The 20,053-nt window shown below is 56.9% G+C and overlaps 1 protein-coding gene across 2 annotated transcripts in view; it reads left to right on the plus strand.

Moving 5' to 3' along the window:
• Positions 1-20,053, plus strand: part of C2CD2 (C2 calcium dependent domain containing 2) — a 52,211-nt gene that overhangs the window by 6,554 nt on the left and 25,604 nt on the right. For both annotated transcript variants that reach the window (XM_045084459.1, XM_045084458.1), the window contains exons 2-4: positions 2,195-2,293; positions 13,837-13,956; positions 17,404-17,508. In XM_045084459.1, coding sequence (XP_044940394.1) covers positions 2,195-2,293; positions 13,837-13,956; positions 17,404-17,508 — 324 coding nt within the window. The remainder of the gene's footprint in view (positions 1-2,194; positions 2,294-13,836; positions 13,957-17,403; positions 17,509-20,053) is intronic.

Below are 20,053 nucleotides of genomic sequence, written 5' to 3' on the forward strand. Positions count from 1 at the left end.
TTCTGTTGTTCTGTCCCTTTCTGTCTGTCTGGAGGCTGATGCCTCATGTTCTGGTTCAGCAGCAGAATTTTGTCCACGTTCCTCTCCTCATCTGTATCCTTCCTCTCCGAGAGGCAGGCATCTGCTCCTTCCTGTCTCTGACATACTGACTTATTTGGTCAGTTCTCTTAGACTCATACAGCAGTTTCTGCCTTGCTAACCTGCTCCCCTGTGAGACACAGGCTGACGGACCAGGGTACGCGTTTATGCAGTCAGGATGTCGTCTTCCGGAGCTTCTCTGGTTAGATCTGTGTTTTCCCACCCTTCGCGGAGTGATGGCATCATGGCTGATGTATTTAGTTTCATTTGTTTGTCTGTATATTTCTTCGGGGTTCCTCCCACATCCTGATTTTTTAATCCATATTTTAAAATCCAGTGATTTGGGATGCTGCGTTTGTCATCCATGATGTTTCTCTGTGCGGATCTGGTCCACTGGGTCATCTGTGTGTGCATGCACCTGTTCTGCACAGGGGATGATGGAGGTTCTGCGGTCTTGGAGGGGGAGGGCTCATCTCCTCCCCTTGTGCTTTTCTTTTCTTTTTTTTTTTTTTTTTTAAAGATTTTATTTATTTGTCAGAGAGAGAGAGCGCAAGCACAGGCAGAGAGAGTGGCAGGCAGAGTCAGAGGGAGAAGCAGGCTCCCTGCGGAGCAAGGAGCCGGATGTGGGACTCGATCCCAGGATGCTGGGATCATGACCTGAGCCGAAGGCAGCTGCTTAACCAACTGAGCCACCCAGGCGCCCCACCCTTGTGCTTTTCTTGGTGCTTTCCCCGCGACTGTGCGCATCAAGTCCTGCTGGGCTAAAGCGAGGTGGCATCCGCACTTGGACAGAGTGTGACAGGTGTAGCAGCACAGGCTTGTATCCCATCTGAGCCCTGGGTTTCCTGCAACCCAAGGCCCTTTGGAAGGGACCCAGGGAACCTCTGGGTCTTTATTTTAATTTGAAAATTCATTTCCTCTGGGCACCCACTCCTTGAGTTCAGTGTCCCAGCAGAATCTTTTCTGGGTTTTAGCCTAGAAGGTGTCAGAGGGAGGAGAGTCGAGAGTGTATCCACCCATCCCTGGGCGGGTGCGGGGGGTGGGGGTGGGGGGTGGTGCAGGGTGCTTCAGGCGTGCCCCACCCACAGCGGCTCCTCCAGGCAGCCCAGGCAGCCGAGACCACCCCTGCCCGCCCCTGCCCCCCACGGCCTCCCACCCTTCCCCTCCCCGAGCCCGAGGCACGGCCCTGCCCCTGGCCGGCCACTCCCCTGCCCCAGCCGAGGACCGTGTCTGTGCAGCAGGCGGGTCGGTGACCTCATCCCTCTTGAGAAGTAGATTTAATTCCTCCCTGATGATTTTTAGGGGGTGAGATAGATGTTCAAGCTGGGCGCGGTTGGACGCGTGTTAGTGACAATATTCTGGGTCTTTTCGGTTCACTCTGGGTCATCGGGAATTCTTAAGAAATAGCCCCAGGGTAACTCCACAACTTGCCAAAAGAGCTTTGGTGCCATTTCGTACCATTTTATTCTCCTGCCCTTGACCGTGGCTTGTAGTTGCCTAGTGGACCCAGGAGACCTTGGGTGGTGGGAGCCCCGCAGCCATGAAGGTCTGTGAAGCCGGGGCTCGAGAACCCGCTCCTGGGGCACAGCCAGCAGCTGGTGGATCTTTAGGAGAGGTGGCCGGCCCCTGGGGGGTTCCTGCCCACTTGGGTGGTGGGAGAGGAAGGGGGTGCACCATGTGGAGCAGGGAGAGGTGACCCTAAAACCAGAGAGAGAGCTGGCTTTTAGCGGAAGAAGCAGAGGACAGAGCCCTTGAACTCACTGGGCTTGGCCAGATAGCGTGGTGGACCCGAGGAGCCACACCAGCACCGCGTCCCCTTGTAAACGTGAGCTTTCAGGACCCCCTCTGCGGTCTGTACGGTCTGTACGGACACATCTCCGGTTTAGTCGTGTGTTCCTTGCTTCCGACCCGCTCTGGTAACCGATCCCAGCCCGGGGCGTGTTGTGTCGTGTGTGGGATCTCAGGTGCAGGGACCTCGTGCTATGTGATCGCGGCTGCTGCTGGAGGCAGAGTTAACCGAAAGGGGTCAGATTCCCGGTTCCCACGTTTCCAGAACTTTCTCCCTGGTGTATAATCATGCTGGCGTGCCCTCACCATGCCTTTCCTTCTGTTCTAGGGCCCGCTGCTCCTGTCCTTCGAGGAGGACCCGCTCCAGCAGCCCCTGGAGCTCGCAGTGCAGGGCGTCTCCAGCCTGGCCAGGTCCGCCCAGGAGAAGGTGAGCTCAGCGCGGTCGCCCCCGGGCCCTTCCCCACCGAGGAAGTGAATTTAAAGCTGAGCTGTGGGGAGCGGAGAGGTTATTCTGTTTTGGGATTATTGAAAATGTGGACACCTTAAAAACCTAAAAAAACCCAAAAAGCGAAAAACAAAATGAGGGGTGGTCTACAGCTGGTGGATCCGCACGCTGGGACGGCATTTGGCCTTGAGAAGGAAGGAGGGGTGGGCCTGTGCCACGTGCACGGGCCTTGAGGACACCGCGTGGAGTGGGAGAGGCCAGTCACGGAAGGCACGTCTTTGAGTGGCTTCGTTTACGTGGCCTGTCCAGGGTGGCTACGTTGACAGAGACAGGAAGGAGATTTGGGGTCGCCGGGCCCTGGGGTGGGGCGGCTGCTGAGGGACTGCCCGTGGGGGGGTTGACTTCGGGGGGTGATGATGAGATTCTCAGAGTCGTGGATGATGGTTGTACAAGTCGGAAATGTGTTAACAACCATTGACTTGGGGGTGCTGGGGCGGCCCAGTCCGTTAAGGGTCCAGCTCTTGATTTCAGTTCAGGTCATGCTCTCAGGGTGCTGGGATCGAGCCCTGCTTCGGGCTCCATGCTCAGCAGGGAGTCTGCTTGAGTTTCTCTCTCTCTCTCCCTCTGCTCGCTCGCTCTCTCCCACAAATAAACATATAAATCTTAAAGAAAAAAACACTGAATTATACAGTTTGAATGGGCAAATTAAATGATGCGTGAATTGTGTCCCAGAATGCATATATTTGTGTGTATATATATGACACTGGATTGTTTTTAAAGCTTTTATCTGAGAGAGAGTGAGAGAGAGAATGAGCAGTGGGGAGGGGCAGAGGGAGGGGGGAAGCAGGCTCCCCACTAAGCTGGGAGCCCGATGCGGGGCTCGATCCCAGGACCCTGAGATCATGACCAGAGCCGAAGGCACAGGCTTTAAGCCACTGAGCCCCCAGGCACCCCTGACACCTAGATCCAAACCATCCTGATGCCATGTTGAGCTCATTTTGGAGTCTGTGGTTATTCACAGGACAGGCTGGGATTACTTATTAGACTGGTCAAATACTGTGAATAATTTATAAGATTTTTTAAATGGAAAGTATCTATAAAAACTCCTAAGAAACTCCCTCTGAAATACAAGGCTTGCCCTGGTATCTGTCTCTGTTTTGCTGTCGGGTCCCTTGCTACTAAAGGGCCCTTTAGCAGATGGGGACAGGGGCGGGGAGGGAGACACCTGCGCGGCCCCACTGGAGGAAGAGCGCTTTTACCCCGATCGCCGCCCCACGGATTCTGCTCCCCGTTCCCACTCGTGTAGCCTTGGCCACTCTGGTTCCTTTACTTGAACTGCAGCTCAGGGCCCTGGAGGGACCAGAGCTTCTGTCTTCACCCCCCACGGATGGACAGTGGCGCTGCCCCTCTCTTTCCCAGCAGAGCAGCGAGGCTGCCATGAACTCACCTGCTTACTGTCTCCGCCTCCTCAAGCACGAGCAGGGGAGTGGATGGGGGCAGCCGTGGGCTGCGAGGCTGCAGGTGTGCCCGCTGCAGAGTGCCCGGCTGTCCCAGAGTGGGTCAGCAGGGCATTACTCCCCGCCCACTGCGCCCCGGCAGCCTAGGAGAGCTCTCCTTCCTCACCCCCTTGCCAATACTGGAGGCTTGTGCTGTGTTACTCCTGTAACAAGTGTGGGGACGTCTCTAGAAGGTATTGGGGTACGAGAGACCCTAGGCTGGTTATAGCTCAGGATGCCGAGACCAGCAGGACGCATTAGGGCTGGATCAGGCTGGGCCAGCAGGTGGCCCGGGGCTTCTACAATACTGGGGGGCTGAGGGCCGTTGGCACCTCGCCCCCCGGCCTGGGAAGTGCCTCTGGGTGCAGCGAGCCCCCTCTCTCTTTTTGACCGATCAGGACCGAGTCCCGCTGTGGTGGGCACTTGCTGTTTGGTGTTTCTGGCTCTGCCCGGTTTCCGAGGCCCGGAGGTGTAGACGGGGGGAGCTGACAGGTCGACGTAGGAAGGAGCCGTTTTTCAAGGTCTTGATATTTCGCGCCAGAAAAGCAACTTTACTAGAGGCTGGTGAAATCGTGTTTCCCTGAAGACGATTACAGAAGCGGTGTTTGTTCATGCAAAAGTTGAACACGAGGCCGCCGTCCGCCCTGGGCCCCTGCGCGGAGCGTCCTTCCTGCGCTCCCCCCGGAAGGGCCCGCTGCCCGCGGCCGTGGCAGATGCTCGAGCTCCTCGTGTCCCGCAGACACATGGTACAGCGCGCGTGGGGCGTGTTTCGTTTTACCAGTTTCTTCATTGTTCTTCATTGTATGTCTCCTTGACCAAATGGGAAATGGGGGCTTGTCAGTGCCTTGTCCCGGCTGCGGGTAGGGACAGGTGTCCTTGTCGTGTGTCAAGCCCCTGCCCCCCGGCCAGGGGTGTGGGAGAGCAGGTCCCGGGGGTGGGTGGTGGTGGTGGGTGCCACTGTCACTTACCAGCCCGCGGCCTCTGCACACCCACAGCTCCTGAGATGTTGGGTGTAGGACGCCTCCAAGTCCGTGGGTCCCGCCCCCACCTTCTCTACTCACGGCCGGGCATCGTGGCTGAGCACGGCACACGAAGGCGCTATGCTGGAAAGGGGTCAACCAGGTGAATCAGAGTTCCTCTTGCAATGTGTCCCCAGGTGGGGGGTGCTGGGTGTTAACGTCTGTGGGCATCAGAGGAGTGGGGCTCGCGCCACGGGATCTCTCTACTGTTGCTCTAGGACCTCGTGTCCTGGAACCGCTGCGTTGGGCAGAGCGCTTCCAGCAGCCGGGTCCTCCTCCTCTTAGGATTTAACCACCGGCCCCTGCCCGGGTTTCAGGCACGTTGAACCCTCTCTCTGCTCTGTCCTGTTGTGCTCTGCAGAGTGCTGGATGAGGAAAATCTGTAATTGCACTTGGGGCCACCAGCAAATGTTGTAAAGAAACACAGATGCGTGGTTTTGAGGACGCCCCCGTGCCTTCCTCGGTGCGCTCCGTATCATCAGCCTCTGTCTTTGTCATGTCCCTGACTCAGCCCTGACCAGGGACGTGTGACTGGCACTTGAGCTAATGACAGGGACGAGCCCGACCGTGGGGCTAGAGTACACAGTCCCGTCATGGGGATCCTGGTCCCCCTTTGGGCTCACCCTCCTGACTCGAGTTCAGTCTCGAGTCTCCCCGCGGGCCTGCCCTGCTCTCCGGGTGCCCTGAACTTGACCTTCTCCTGCCACCCTTGAAGACCACCGTGGGCCTAGTCATGGTCTTGGCAGACATCCGATCGCTCAGCGACTCCCACCCCCGCGTCCTGCCTGGAGAGCAAAGGTCTTCGTCACTTGGAGCAGCGTGAGGGGCAGAGCCCATGATGGGGGCCGGATGCACGGCCTGCCCAGCCGTAGCTTGGTCGGAGCATCGTGGCCTTGGGGCGCTCTGACAGCAGCGGGTCGGGCTTCTCCTTCCCACCTCGCTGGACGCCCACTCCCCAGCAAACTCCGATCTGTCCTGACACCGACCCCCAGAGGCAGCGCAGGCCCTGCAGGCTGAGGGCATGGCCCCACACGACCGCCCCCCCCCTTCAGATGCCAGCCCCAAGGCTGGGCCCCCGGTCTTCAGACCCACCGGCGTAACGTCAGGGGGTTCCCGCCCCTCCTCAGGTTTGATAATTTGCTGGGACAACTCAAGGAACTCAGGAAAACAGCTTATTTCCTATTACTGGTTTGTGATACAGGAAACAAGTCAAGAATAGGGGGTGGGGGGGGAGGCCTCGGGTGGGGTGTGGGGGAGGGGCCCTGAGCTACGGGCACCTCCTCGCGTAGACCATCCCAGGAGCTCTGCAAACACTGTTGCTTGCTTGTTTGTTTGTTTGTTTGTTTTTAAAGATTTTATTTATTTGTTTAACAGAGAGAGATCACAAGTAGGCAGAGAGGCAGGCAGAGAGAGAGGGGGAAGCAGGCTCCCTGCTGAGCAGAGAGACCGATGCGGGGCTCCATCCCAGGACCCTGAGACTATGACCTGAGCCGAAGGCAAGAGGCTTAACCCATGGAGCCACCCCAGTGCCCCTGATTGGGGGGGTTTATGGAGCTTTCATGACCCAGGTTGGGTAAATCACTGGCTTTGGTGGTTGAACTCAATCTCCAGCCCCTCTCCCCTCCCTGGAACTCGAGAGTTCCAACCGCCGCCCACCCCCGACATCATGGCTGGAGTTGGGGGTAACCAGCCGCCATCCTGAAGCATACACAGCCCCCAACCACCAGTCATCTCCTTAGCGCACAGAAAACCCTCTCATCCTTTAGGCGATCGCTGGTGTTAGGAGCTGTGAACCCGGAACTGGGGCCGAAGCCCCACTACTGACCCCAAGCAGGTGTTGTGGGTCGTGGATTTTCCTGCGGGGAGCCCGTGCTTGTCCCGCAGGACATCCTCTCGGGCATAGACTGGATGCCTCCCTGTCACGTGGCCTCCATGTTTGTGGGCACAGCGGGCCCAGGCGGGAGGCAGGACTCGGGAATCCCCAGCGCGACACTGCGCGCGGAAGCCGTCACCTTTACGCTTCTCTCCAGGGGCTCCTCTGCCTTCTGTTCCAGTCGCAACCTGCTCTGAGTGGATTCCTTCCTCCCAGACTGTAATTACCCTCTTACACAAGAGCAACGATTTTCTACCCACGTTCTCTTTCTGCACGTCCCGGGAGGCTCGCGGCGGAACGTCTGACCCAGAAAAGGCAGGCCTCGGTCTCTGGGTGGCAGTCGGCCCAAGAGCGAGCCCTTGCTCCCTAGGGCGTCCCAGGAGCCCGGTCACGGCATGGCCGTGGGTTCAGAAACTGCACACTTGGCTGCATGGAGACGAGAGGGGCCCAAGGAACGCGTGGGAGCTCACCCCGTCTGAATCCGGTTCGGGGGTTGCGCCGGGACCCCCGCCGAGAAGGCCGTGCATTTCCTTTAGGGAGCGCGGTGTGTCTCCTTGGACGCGGCGTTGCTCCGGAAGGCTTGCTGGTGGAAACGGGTCCTGCCTGGCGCCCTGGAGACGGGGAATGGTGTTGGGTTTCTCGGGGCGAGGCCAGGTGTCTTGGGAAAAGCGGTCATTATCTCCGTCTGCAGCTCCTCCGCTAAGTAAAGAGAGGCTTCTCGTGCTGTAACGACCACCCACGGCCACAGTTTTAAACACACGCAATAACCCGCCTGCACGGAGAAGGGCCCGGCTCGGAAGCCAGGGAGACACCGGCTGGATCTGGGCGTGTCTGGGCATTTCCTGCTCCCTCGGAGCCGGAGGCTGGTGTCTGCGCAGCGTGTGTCCCTGCCTGGCGCGGTTGTGGGGAGACCGAGAGCCAGCCCGGGCCTCGGCTCCGGGGCCGTCGGGTGCGAGCAGCCCCGGGCTCTGTCTCTTCTCGTCCGTGTTCACCACACGAGCATCACGCCCAGCGTACAGACAGAAAGACTGAGGCGAACAGAGGCTAAGTCGCTTGGCCGAGAGCTACTCAGCGGCAGAGGCTTGGGTCAGGCCAGTCAGCCTCGGGACACCCACACGCTGGAGCCTGGGACAGCTCTGCCAGTGCTGTGACGTCTCTCTCTCACATCCGTGTCCTCCCGTCCCCGGTGCTCCTCACCCCACCCGACCGCGGAGTAGACCGCGGAGAAGAGGGACACGCTCGGGAGGCCTGAACCCACCTTTGCTTCTGGAAGACGATGAAGCAAACAGAACTTGGACGATGGCGTGAAGTTTCCCCCAGATTCTGGTTCTGCTGTCTGTCGGGGCCGCCCACAGCTCACGTTCTGTATGTGACCGACCAAGGCTGGGACATGCTTGTGTGCTGAAATAGACTCTGAAAGCGGCTGGGGTCTCCCATGTCCCCCCCCCCCCCAAGACCTCAGCTGGCCCCCTTGGTCTGCAAGGGTTGCCTGATTCCAGGTCGCCTACGTTTGTCTCTCTAGTTGCAGGTTGGGATGCGCGTTTGACATTTTTTTTTCTTTGCGTAACTTGAAATTCCAGGTGTCCCATTAGCCTGGTATTTATTAAAATGCTAACAGGTTGTGAAATTGTTTTGTACCAGGGTCTTTCCAAAGGCAGTGGGCGGTTTCTCATTGGAGGCCCTGCCCTCTGAGACCCAGTGCGGATGCCGCCCCGGGGCGGGAGCGATGCCTGTCTGGGTTGCTGGACTGAATTCCGGGCTGAGTCAGCCGTGGGGTGCAGCCTGACGTTGCCCGCAGAAGACAGGGTAAAGGACCCATGGACAAGCTGGAGTCTCGTTTGTGCATCGGGCTACGAAGCAGCAGCGTTTAGGGGTGGGTGTGACGGAGTGATGGGGACCCCGTGCCGGGAGCACTAACAGGCAGCCTGGAGAGGACCCTGTTCCTCCTGCCTTCAGTTTAAAGGAAATGTCCCGTATGTGTCTTTCCTACATAGGGTTGATGGAAGAGAAGGCCATGTTCACAGATAGACCTTTGAGCCCCAAATGCCGGCAGTTCTCACCTTTCCCAAGGCCACATTCCCCAGTAGCCGGCCCCCTTGGGAGAGCAGCATTACTGGAAACACGTCCTGTGCATTCCAGGTGTCCTGACCAGAGGGGGTTGGGGAGTGTTGCCACGGAGGAATGTCGGAGCCCGGGTGGTCCATGGCGTGTCCCGCAGGACTGTAAAGCAGAGCTTCGACCCAGCATTCTGGGGTTGGGCTGCGCCGCCGTCTTTTTTCTAGTATTTTTCATCTCTCCCAGGGCCAACAGGATTAACTGCATAGATGTTCGGATCGCGCCTAGCCGTGATGCATTTTACCTTTGAAACTGAGTCTTGGAGCATCTAGTGGCTCACTCGGTTAAGCTTTGATTCTTGATTTTGGCTCAGGTCGTGATCTCAGGGTCATGAGATCGAGGCCTGCGTTAGGCTCCGTGGTCATCACGGAGTCTGCTCAAGGTTCTCTCTCTCTCCCACTGCCCCTCCCCCTGCCCACACTCTCTAAACAAACACACAAACACATTTTTTTTTTAATTTATTTGACAGAGATCACAAGTAGGCAGAGAGGCAGGCAGAGGGGGGGGGGGAAGCAGGCTCCCCGCTGAGCAGAGAGCCCGATGCGGGGCTCGATCCCAGGACTCCGAGACCACGACCTGAGCCGAAGGCAGAGGCTTCAACCCACTGAGCCACCCAGGCACCCCCAAAATATTTTTTAAATTAATATACAATGTATTATTTGCTTCAGGGGTGCAGGTCTATGAATCATCAGCCACCCGATCTTTTCCCCCAACCCCCCAGCAGCCCCCAGTTTGTTTCCTGAAGTTAAGGGTCTCTTACAGTTTGTCTCCCTCCTGATCCCATCTTGTTTCATTTATTCTTTTCCTACCCCCCCAACACCCCACGTTGCCTCTCCACTTCCTCATATCAGGGAGATCATATGATAGTTGTCTTTCTCCAATTGACTTATTTCGCTCAGCATAATACCCTCTAGTTCTGTCCACGTTGTCGCAAATGGCAAGATTTCATTTCTTTTGATGGCTGCATAGTATTCCATTGTGTATATATACCACATCTTCTTGATCCATTCATCTGTTGATGGACATCTAGGTTCTTTCCATAGTTTGGCTATTGTGGACATTGCTATAAACATTCGGGTGCATGTGCCCCTTTGGATCACGTTTGTATCTTTAGGGTAAATACCCAATAGTGCAATTGCTGGGTCATAGGGCAGTTCTATTTTCAACTTTCTGAGGACCCTCCATGCTGTTTTCCAGAGTGGCTGCACCAGCCTGCATTCCCACCAACAGTGCAGGAGGCTCCCCTTTCTCCGCATCCTCACCAGCACCTGTCGTTTCCTGACTTTTAGCCATTCTGACCGGTGTGATGTGGGATCTCACTGTGGTTTTGACAAACAAATAAAATCTTTGAAAACAAGTTGCATCTCTGTTCCTGAGTAGAAAGGATCGTTTGTATCAGCTTGGTGCTGTCTTCAAGAACATTTACAGAGGTCAGTCTAGACAGCAGTGTTGGGAGCACAGATGATACCTTGCCTGTCGTTTCGGAGTTCTTCCCTCGGGCTGTTATAAAGCATGATCACGGGGAGAGAGACTCGGTGACCTCAACCCTTTCGATGCGTTTTCATGGCCGTGTTTCTAGTTCTTTGGGGGACAGAAATAAATAAATTATTTCCAGGTCTCTAGAGGGTTCCAAGAGAAGAAGGAGCTGAGTCAGCCGTCCAAGGAGCTGACTTGCAAAGGAACACGGAAGGAGTGCGGCGAGATTGGAAGACACTCCAGGCCTTTCTCTGGCAAGCAGTAACCAAACTCAGCTCTGCCCAGGACGGAGGCTCGTTCTTTGGCCCCAAGTCTAAACAAAGGGCTGCAGTTTCAAGATCAGACCTACTTGCGAGGGTGTGTGACTGCCGGAGCTTCCATCCTGAAGCCGGAGCGAGCACAGGACTGTGAACCACGGCCCCATCTGTTCTGTCTGCGCCGGTTACGATGATGGTGACGTGTGCGTCCCCGTGACCCTCCGTCCCGGCCTTCGGTCTTGATCTGCAGGAGTGGACCGGGGCTGCACCCTGGGGCCCCTCCATCCACGAAGCCCGTCCTCGGTAGATGCTCTCCTCTGTGGAGGGGAGGGTGGTGTCTCTGGGATGCACAGTTCAGCTTTCTGTGGGCGCAATTTTGAAATGGTTTATGGGACTGAAGCGTTGTCTGTTCGCTTTGGAAAAAGTCTCTCCAGCATGAAGCAGGTGGGCTTGTGGCTGGCTCTTTTCACGGGAGCTCCTGATGCTCCCAGATGTTGTCTTCCTGGAGTCCTGCTCTGGGCCCAGAGGTTCACATCTGTCTCGGAGAAGAGCTCAGTCCCACGGCGGATCCTAGGTCCCGTTTCTACCTGACTTCGAAAATCTGGTACCAGTATTGGAGTCCCTCCGCAGGAAGCCAGAGCACTGAGATTTGAAAAGCCCTATTTAAACAGCCCTGTATGATGGGGATGCTCTGGGGAGCTACTGTGAAAACCTCAGGAGGGACCCTGAGAAACACCGGTGTGTGTGGGACGGGGTGGGGGGACTCTGGGTCACGAGCAGGGTCTGTCCCTGTTGGCCGGGTTTAGGCAGGCGTCGGCCCTGGACATTCTGGTCCCTTGGGAGGCCCGACCGGCTGGAAGGGTCTGCTGTGCATCGCCTCAGGGCCCCCACCTTCTGCGGCTCCAAGTGGGGTCCCCTCTGTGGTGGCAAAAGCTTGTCCCTCGTTCACCGGGGCCGAGAGAATTTAATCCCCCTTGTGGATAACACCTTAATGCAGCTAAAAGAAGATTACTTATTTTTAAAGCCTTTCCATTTTGTTCTTGTCCATTTGACAAATGAAGCATTATTATTCCCAGGGTGGCAGGGCCAGCGGCCGGCCAGGACGAGGCTCGGTGCCGTCATTGTCCCTTAACGGGCTCCAAGCCACAGCGCCAGCCGCGTTTCGCTGGGCCGAGCTGCAACGCTGGAGCAGCACAGCTGTTGGGGCCGACTCTTCCCGCTGAGTGCTGCGGGGAGACCGGGGAGTGGTCCGTCTGCGTGGCCGGTTCCGCGGAGGGGGTCGGGACCCCAGGGGCTGGGAAGACCCTCCAGCGGCTCTCGGTGACAGGACACTGGGACCCATAAATGCTCCGTCTTCAGTGCTCCACTGCCGTGCTTGATGGGACCTGAATGGGGGCTGCGGCCATCGGAGTCTTGCATCCTAGAAGTTTTAAAGCCTTTAACTATAAACCCTTGTTTATTTGTGCTTAATCACGGGCTCAGGCCGCTCCGTATCCGGGGATGGGGTCGGGGGAAGCTTTGTGTGGAACCCGACGCAATGGAAACCACCTCCTTCTTGCTCGAGAGCACGGACGGAGCCCTGGGATTTTATACATACTGTGAAAATTCGAATCAACTTGTAGAGACAGAAGGTTCCAGAGACCTAACAGGAACCCAGCAGTCACCCCTCCGGTGTTTTCCCAGAGCCGTGCGAGGCCCAGGCCATCGAGATGGGGACAGTGAACGCTCTCCGTGTCATGTCTCTTGTGTTTGTAACTCATCTGGCACGAAAATGCGTTCCTCCAAGGAGGGCTGTTTATAGAGCATTTATTTTTAAATGAATAGACGACATTTCTTGTACAAACATTTTTTTGTTCCAACCTTTTGTGAACTCGGGAGAGGCGGTAACACGATGAAGATATGTAAACTCACGCACGGAGCTCGAGCTTCTGCACGACCTTGCCGGGCCAGGGGACACGAGTGTGGGGCGGTTTCTGCCAGGGCCGAGAGCAGGCGAGGCTCTCCCTTCTCAGTCTGTGCCATCGAGAGCCTTCGACGGGCTGGGGGGGGGGCGCTGGGGACGGACGCAGGGGGCATGCAGAGAGGGCCCAGCATCCGTCTCCTCGGGAGGGGCAGAGGGGCCGGGTGTGGGGAGGCTCTGAAGGGGCCGTTGCCGGTGGGAAGGAAGGAGCTCGCTGGGGATGAGAAAGAAGAGGGAGGCAGATGTCCTAGCCTGAACTTGGGGAAACAGCAGGCCAGATAAAGGAACTATTTGGATAATCTTTCCACTTGGTATTTTATTTTAGATTCTGATAAATCCACCAGAGAATTAAAGAATTCTCTTTTCCCTCCCAAGTGACAGCCGTCAGCGTTCCCTTGGGAAGGTGGGGGTCCCTCCTGCCTTCTGCTCCTCCCTCCTGATGACTTGGCCCCGGCCCGGCACGCTGGCCACCTGCCGGGCGCCCCCCCACCCCGCGCCCCTCCCAGCCAGTGCGCACCTGGCACCTGGCTCCCCATCGTCTCCGGGGACCCGCTCCTCGCCTGCTGCGAGGGCAGGGGTGACCCGCAGTCTAGAAGGTCCTCTCCTCTAGAGGGGTCCCGGGGCAGAAACTTGATATTTCTGTTTGGTAACCGCTTTCTCAGAAATGCCTTGTGATTTTTATCGGGAATGTGGCCTGGTTTATTCCTGGTGTGATTACTTCTCTTTGTCTTATAGGTCCTTAAGCCGACTCACTTTATGATGCTGTTTTTGTTAAGGCTGTAGTATTTCCTCAGTGTTTAATATTTTATATGGTCTTTGAATTATCCCCACATCTTTGGAAACCACAATAGCTTGAAAATTATCTAAATAGAAACAATTTATGGTGTTCCAAGTATATTTTTAAGTTTTTTGCTTACAACATGTATCACTTGTTTTCTTTCTAAGCCTCCTTTTTAGAGAGAGGAGACGGCTAATGGCTTTACAGCATATGAATGTGGAAATGTCTGGGGAATTTCAAGTCTGTTGGTGGGGAGAAACGGAACACACTATCCAGGAGAAACTTTTTCTGTGGAAAGCCTATAACGACTAGATTCGGGCAACACAGAGTGTAGCTCTTGAGTGATGCGTTGGGAAGAAAAGATCTGGAATGTCGATTCTGGTTTTCAGACGATTCCATAACAGAAAAGGTGCGGAGGTGGGAACTTGGCGGGTTTGGAACGCTGACGTCTCGTCCTTGCTAACTTTTCACATCCCGAGTATTTTATTCCTTGAAATCGAGGGGTGTTTGGCGCAAATTCTCCTTTCTGTCCTGTCTCGTGCCTCCTCCAGGTCGTGTCTTGTCACGTGGTGGGCGAGGCCATTCAGTTCCTGGTCCGCGCGGGGTCCCCGTCCCCCGAAGACACGGGGCCCCCGCTGTACTGTGCACGGCTCTCTCCGTTTCATGTGCAGGTGAGTCCGGGGAGGTCAAGCGGGTCCCGGGGAGACCGCAAACCTCATCAACACACAGGGTAAGGCCGGTGTGATCGCGGGGCCTCGTCTGGCTCGTAGGTTTCGGACTGTAAGCTTCTACCTTGTATGGGTAGAAATAAAGCGTGGGTTGTGGATGCGCACGGACCGTACGCACGCACGCACACCCGTGTACGCACACCCCACATCCGTGTTACACACAGGTGTGTGTGGGCGGAGCTCATGAATTCCATCTACCACTGTTGGGAGAGAGGCTGCGTTTCGAGGCGTTTAAACAGAGCAGGGGTGTTGCCGACAGGGGGAGTGAAGGTGAGAGACATCCCAGATGAGGACAGTGGTTCTGTCCCGGGACCCGGCGCCAGACCCCAGCCGTTCTGGGCACCTGGGGCACCAGCCTAGGGGCTGGCCTGGGAGTTCCTCCCTTTTTTAGTTTTTGGAAAAGTCCAGCTTTAAAAGACCTCTTACTCGTCGGTGTAAGTTTGAAAGACGAGTAGGGCGCTCATTTTTCTCATCACCCACGGATTATCCTCATCGTGGCTCGGTACAGGCACGGCTCATTTCATTCGACTTCGAAGATGCTGCACTGTCCACCCCGGAAGGCTCGTGGGAGCCAGCGTGGGGGATGCCTGTCGGCGTGTTCTCGGCAGCCTTCGCTTGCTGGGTGTCTCTGTCACGTGCACGTGGTTCTGTCGTATGTCATGCTTTTCCCTTACAACGTTTGTCCCGGTGATCTGTGGTCGAACGCTCACACGGTGGTCACCATTTTTCAGCAATAATGTATGTTTTTTTTAGATGTGATGCTTTTGCACACTTAATAGACTACAGGTTGGTATAAATATAGCTTTAAAAAACCACGTATTTATTTTAGAGAGAAAGCATGCGGGAGCGGGAGCGCGGGGGCAGGCACAGAAGGAGGGGGAGGGGCAGACGCCCCGCTGAGCGTGGAGCCCGACGCAGGGCTCGATCCCTCGACCCTGAGACCACGACCTGAGCCGAGATCAAGAGTCGGACGCTCAGTGCACTGAGCCGGGCTGGTGCCCGAACATGACCTTTCTGCGGACTGGGAAGCCAGGACGCTCCCTTGGGTAGCTTTGTGATGCTACTTGCTTCATCGTGGTTTCTGGAAGCCGATTCACTGCCTCTCCGAGGGCTGCTCGTCTGTGTGCTCCGTCATGTTAGGGACGATCTCCGTAGTCATTACACAGAGACACGGCTAATCATCGTAAGAGGCTACGAGGGGAATTCCTGGGCGCTGAACCGCCCGGCAGCTGTGTCCCTCCCATGAGGCAGGGTCCACGAGGTTCCATTCGGCTGTGAATTTCTGGGTCCTGTTTTAGGGGTTACCGCGGCTTCGGCCCCGTGTCTCCCTTTCCTCTGTGCCCGAGCTTGGCTGCTTGTTTGGGGCATGAGCCCAATCTCATGGCCCCTTGACCACAGGGGAGGAGGACATCCCGGGTGCTTTTCTTGCACAGGCCTGGTTATGAAGAGCCGGGGCCAGCAAGGTTTTCTGGCCACCTATGTGGCTTTTCTCCATGAGCCAGCCCTGCGGAACCCCCTCACTGACCCTCCCCTCCTGAGACTCGAGGAGGGCGTCACTTCGCGCACCCGTGAGATGCGCGTACCCTCCCGCTCCCCCGAACATTCTGGACGGCGTAATTGCAAAATAATTGCAGAGTCTGGGACACGCGTTGCCGACACGCGATGGCTGTTTCAGGACAGAGTGAGTCCAGCGAGACCCGTAAGCCTCCACGGAGGACGCGGAGTTTCCCAGATGCTGTTTTTGTGCCGTTTCATGCAGCTCCGAGACAAGTAACGTGATCGCATCTTTGATCTCCCAACACAGCTGAAAACCGCTCTGCGGATTCCCTCTCAAAGGCAGGCAGCTGCCGGAGGGGACTCCAAGCCCCAGGCAGGAGACACTCCTGTCGCTCTGTTGTCCTTCAGATAAAAGGTGCAGAAGGCCCCGCCCCTCCCAACGTCTGTCTCGCTTGTCTGCTGCCCCAGGACCTGCCTGGGCTGGTGTACCTTCTTGGGAACCAGCCAGGGTTCTAGGGCCAGGGAGGGCCTCGGTGCTAGCCTGAGCTGACGGCCCGAGGAGGGGAGGAGGAGCTAGTACCATGGAAAGCCTCCCTCTCCTCCTTTGCTGAGGGTGGGGAGGGGGACCGAGGGGAAGAGCTGGGGTCTGTGCTCAGGAGTCTCGGGTTGAGGAAGGAAGGGAGGGGTACTCGTTTGCTGCGGCTGCTGAAACAGAGCATGCAAACTTAGCTTAAAACCTAGATGAGGGGGCGCCTGGGGGACGCAGTCGGTTGAGCGTCCGACTCGCGGTTCCGGCTCAGCTCGTGATCTCAGGCTCATGAGGTCGAGACCCGTGTTGGGCTCCACCTTCAGCACAGACTCTGCTTGGGATTCTCACTCTCTCTCTTTCTCTGCCCCCACCCCCTGGGCATGCTCTCTCTCTTCTCTAAAAAAATAGATAAATAAATCTTTTTTTAAAGAAAACCCAGCATAAATGGAGCCACTCTGGAGGCCCGATGTCCAGCACAGGCTCACATCGGCGGGCCGCCTTGCAGTCTCGAAGCTCTGGGAGGCTCTGCTTCCTTGCTCGTTGGGCTGTCGGCGGGATTCTGTTCCCTGGGACCGCAGGGCTGAGGGTCTGTGCTCTCGCAGGCCGGCCGCGGAGGGCTGTTGGCAGCTTCTAGCCGCCGCCTCGTTCCGGAAGCTCCTGGCACCCTCCCTCCGTCTTCGGGCTCCTCGCTGGCCTGCTGGCCTGTCTTCCTCTTCTCTCGGGGCTCGCTGGGATGACCCAGCATTATCTCCTGGTCCACTGGTCCTTTCTGCAAAGTCTCCTTTGCTGTACCTGGTCCTGTTATCACCAGTTCCCAGAATCTGGGTGTGGCGGGGGGCGTGACGCTGCCTCTCTGCGTGGGTCCCATCCAGCGGGTTGTTGCAAGAGCCGAGAGTCCACCTGGCGGCCGTGCGTCGGCCCAGGCAGGAGAGGACGAGGACCCCCGTGCTGGGGCACAACCCTCGGGGCCTGTGGGAGCGAGGGCTTGGGCTACGCACCCCCTCCCCACCTGATCTCCCTCTCCTGCCCGCCTGGGTGTCCGCCCCGGAGAGAATGCAAAGCACAGAGAATTACGCATGTAATTACAGAATCACGTAACGCAGAGTTTGCATGACATCTGGGCTGCAGCGGCCAACGCTGAGAACCTCCGAGTGGTGGGCTGAGGCCGCGGAAGGTGCTGGCGGGGCGGGGGTGGGGTGAAGGGGAGCCCCAGGGAGGTTAGAGCTTGCCTGACCGCTGTGAAAGGCAAGGGGAGGCCGAGCAGACGTCTCGGAAAATAAGCGAGCCCCCACGCGTGCAGACACGCGCGGCCGCGTGAGGTTTCGCCGGCCGCGTGGCTCTCGCGTAACCCTGTGTTTCGGCAGCTGGAGCTCCACATGAGAGAGAAGACGGAGGACATCCCGATCCGGTGGTCCTACGTCAGCACTCCGGACGCGGCCGTTACGGTGCAGCCCAGGGCAGTGGCAGAGGTCAGTCTGGGCGTTTTTATCACACCCCCGCCCCCTCTGTTGGTGTACGTGAGAACGCATGTGCGTGGTGACCCCCGGATCTGGGGGACAGAGGCTCAGCCCGGCGCCCCTCCGATGCTGGCGGGCTTCTCCCCTCTTCCTGGATCGTGGGGCTGCGCTGACGGGGCGGGGCGGGGGGGGGGGAGACGGCTTTGCTGGATCTAACCCCGGCCCTCAACCCTGCCACACCTGCCATTGTCTGGGGACTTTAGAAGATTCTGGGCCTGCCCCCCGCCCCCCACTCCACCAAACCCCAGAATTGTTTCTAGCACTGCTGTGCAGCGCAGGCTGAGAACCAGGGACGTCCGTCGCCACAGCGTTCCTCAGCTGTCCTGACTGACATCAGACCCTTTCTGCTTCCCCGAGGCACTCCCGGGGCAGCTCAGGTTGTGGCTGTGGGCTGGTTCCTGGGGGCAGGCGTGTCTCTCCCCGGACCTAAAATTCAGTGCATGTAGAATCAGAAGGTGATCTCTCTGCTTCCCACGGTCTTAGGTATTGGAAGAAATGAGTTTGGAAGCAGGGAGTGGGCGTACGAAGTCCCCCCGGGGTCACTTTCAGGGGCTGGAAAGATCACATGAGATCACGTAGGCCAGAGGCCCGCGGGACTGCCGGCTCCCTTGCAGGGTGGGGTTGTGACCGTGGTTGTCCGCCGTCTTGGCTCTGTTTCAGACTCTCATCCAACCACAGCGAGATCCCCAGCAGCTAAGTATGGGACTGTAAGCCTCTGTCCATCCATACTGTCACTTTCCGTGCCGTGACAAAGTGCACGCACTTTGTTCTTGGACTGGAACTCCCCTAACCGGCACACATCACAACTGTCGCTTTGCCCGGCCACTGGGTCCCACCGGGGCTCGGACTGTCCTGTCCGTCCTGCCTTCCCTTCCCTCCCACGTCTGCATCTCGCGGTCCCCAAGGCACCGTGGTCAGGCCTGCCGAGTGCATGGAACCTTCCGTGGCCGACTGTCCCGGCACCGTGGCCAGCGTGCATCTGCCTTTGGGTCGGGCTGTGCCCCGCCGAGGCAGGCAGACCCCTGCGTGTAGGATTCCTTGAGTTCATTCTTCCTCTGTGTGCTTGGGGGACCCTGGAGCACCCCGGTACCTGCCCGCACTCATGCTCAGGTTTTGTCCCCCGTCTTTGTACATTTACACGTATTGTTTGAAAATGTGAACTATTCACGCGGTTCAGACGTCAAAATTGCGGGAAACCTTCGACTCAGACGTGCAGGCTCTACCCTGTCCCTCCCGCCCCATCCGCCCCTGCACACGGTAACTCGGTAACTTGGTCATTCATTAGCTAGTGTTTCTCTGTTCCCGGGTTTTTTGCAAAAATGAATGTATCCCCCCACCCCCCACCCCCCGCCCCCATCTCACCCAAACTGTGGCCTGTTGTGCCGCTGTTTGCAGCTTACCCTCCCCACCCCGTGTCCCGTGGGCTTCTTCAACTGTCACGCGCTCCTCCCGTGAATGAGAAGTGAGGCTCTAAGTGTGGCGCTAAGCCAGCCCCGCCCTCCGGGAGCTGGTCTGGCCCGTGGGCGCAGGACCCGAGCCTCCGGCCCCCTGAGGATATAAAGGCCTTGGGGGGCAGGGGTGTGGCCCGAGCCAGCCGCTCAGCTCATCTCATCGCGGGAGGATTTGGGACGTCAGAGCACCCACTGCTTATTGTCACCCTGGGTTTCCTCCTCTGTGAAGGGACGGGAAATCCTGGGGGTTAAAAAAGAGTTGAGTGTGTAAATAAAATGAGGTCTGTCCACGTGAGGGAGTATTTTTCAGCCATTTAAAAAGAAGGAGGCTCTGACACTTTCTGCAACACAAAGGAACCCCAGGAAGGTCCCTGGAGGGAGAGAAGCCCAACTTGGCCTGATCTTGTTGGGAGCTCAGGGTTTGGAGATCTCCCTGGCGGGCAGATCATACAGGGGCCCCGCAGGGACTGTTGGTGGGGAGGGGCGGGGCAGGGAGGGGCAGTCAGGGAAAGGGTGGGGCGAGGGGCCGGAGTGATTGTTGGTGGGTGAGAGAGAGCAGAGGGGGTGACCTCTCGATGGTGGCAGCGGGATACGGAGCCTGCTGAATCACACTGAAATGCGCATTTTATTTTATTTCACTTTTAAATATACCTTTTGAATAAATATAAATTTATTTTTGATAAATATAATTAAATTAAAATTAATTAAATTAAATAAATATAAATGTATTTTTAATAAATATAAATTTATAAATAAATAATACTTTTTAAATAAACATCTGTCTGAAAGGGTCGACACAGAAGTAGCGACACGTTTGTATATTTCACGAGCTCGATTGTTGTCATTTTGAAAATAAGGAGCAGGAGTTACTTCTTTTTTTTTTTTTTTTAAAGATTTTATTTATTTGACAGAGGGAGATCACAACTAGGCAGAGAGGCAGGCAGGGGAGGGTGGGGAAGCAGGCTCCCCGCTGAGCAGAGAGCCCGATGCGGGGCTCGATCCCTGGACCCTGAGATCATGACCTGAGCCGAAGGCAGAGGCTTTAA

Source organism: Mustela putorius, unplaced genomic scaffold, assembly GCF_011764305.1.
Source record: "Mustela putorius furo isolate JIRA1106 unplaced genomic scaffold, ASM1176430v1.1 tig00000765_pilon_pilon_pilon, whole genome shotgun sequence".
Classification (NCBI taxonomy): Eukaryota; Metazoa; Chordata; class Mammalia; order Carnivora; family Mustelidae; genus Mustela; species Mustela putorius.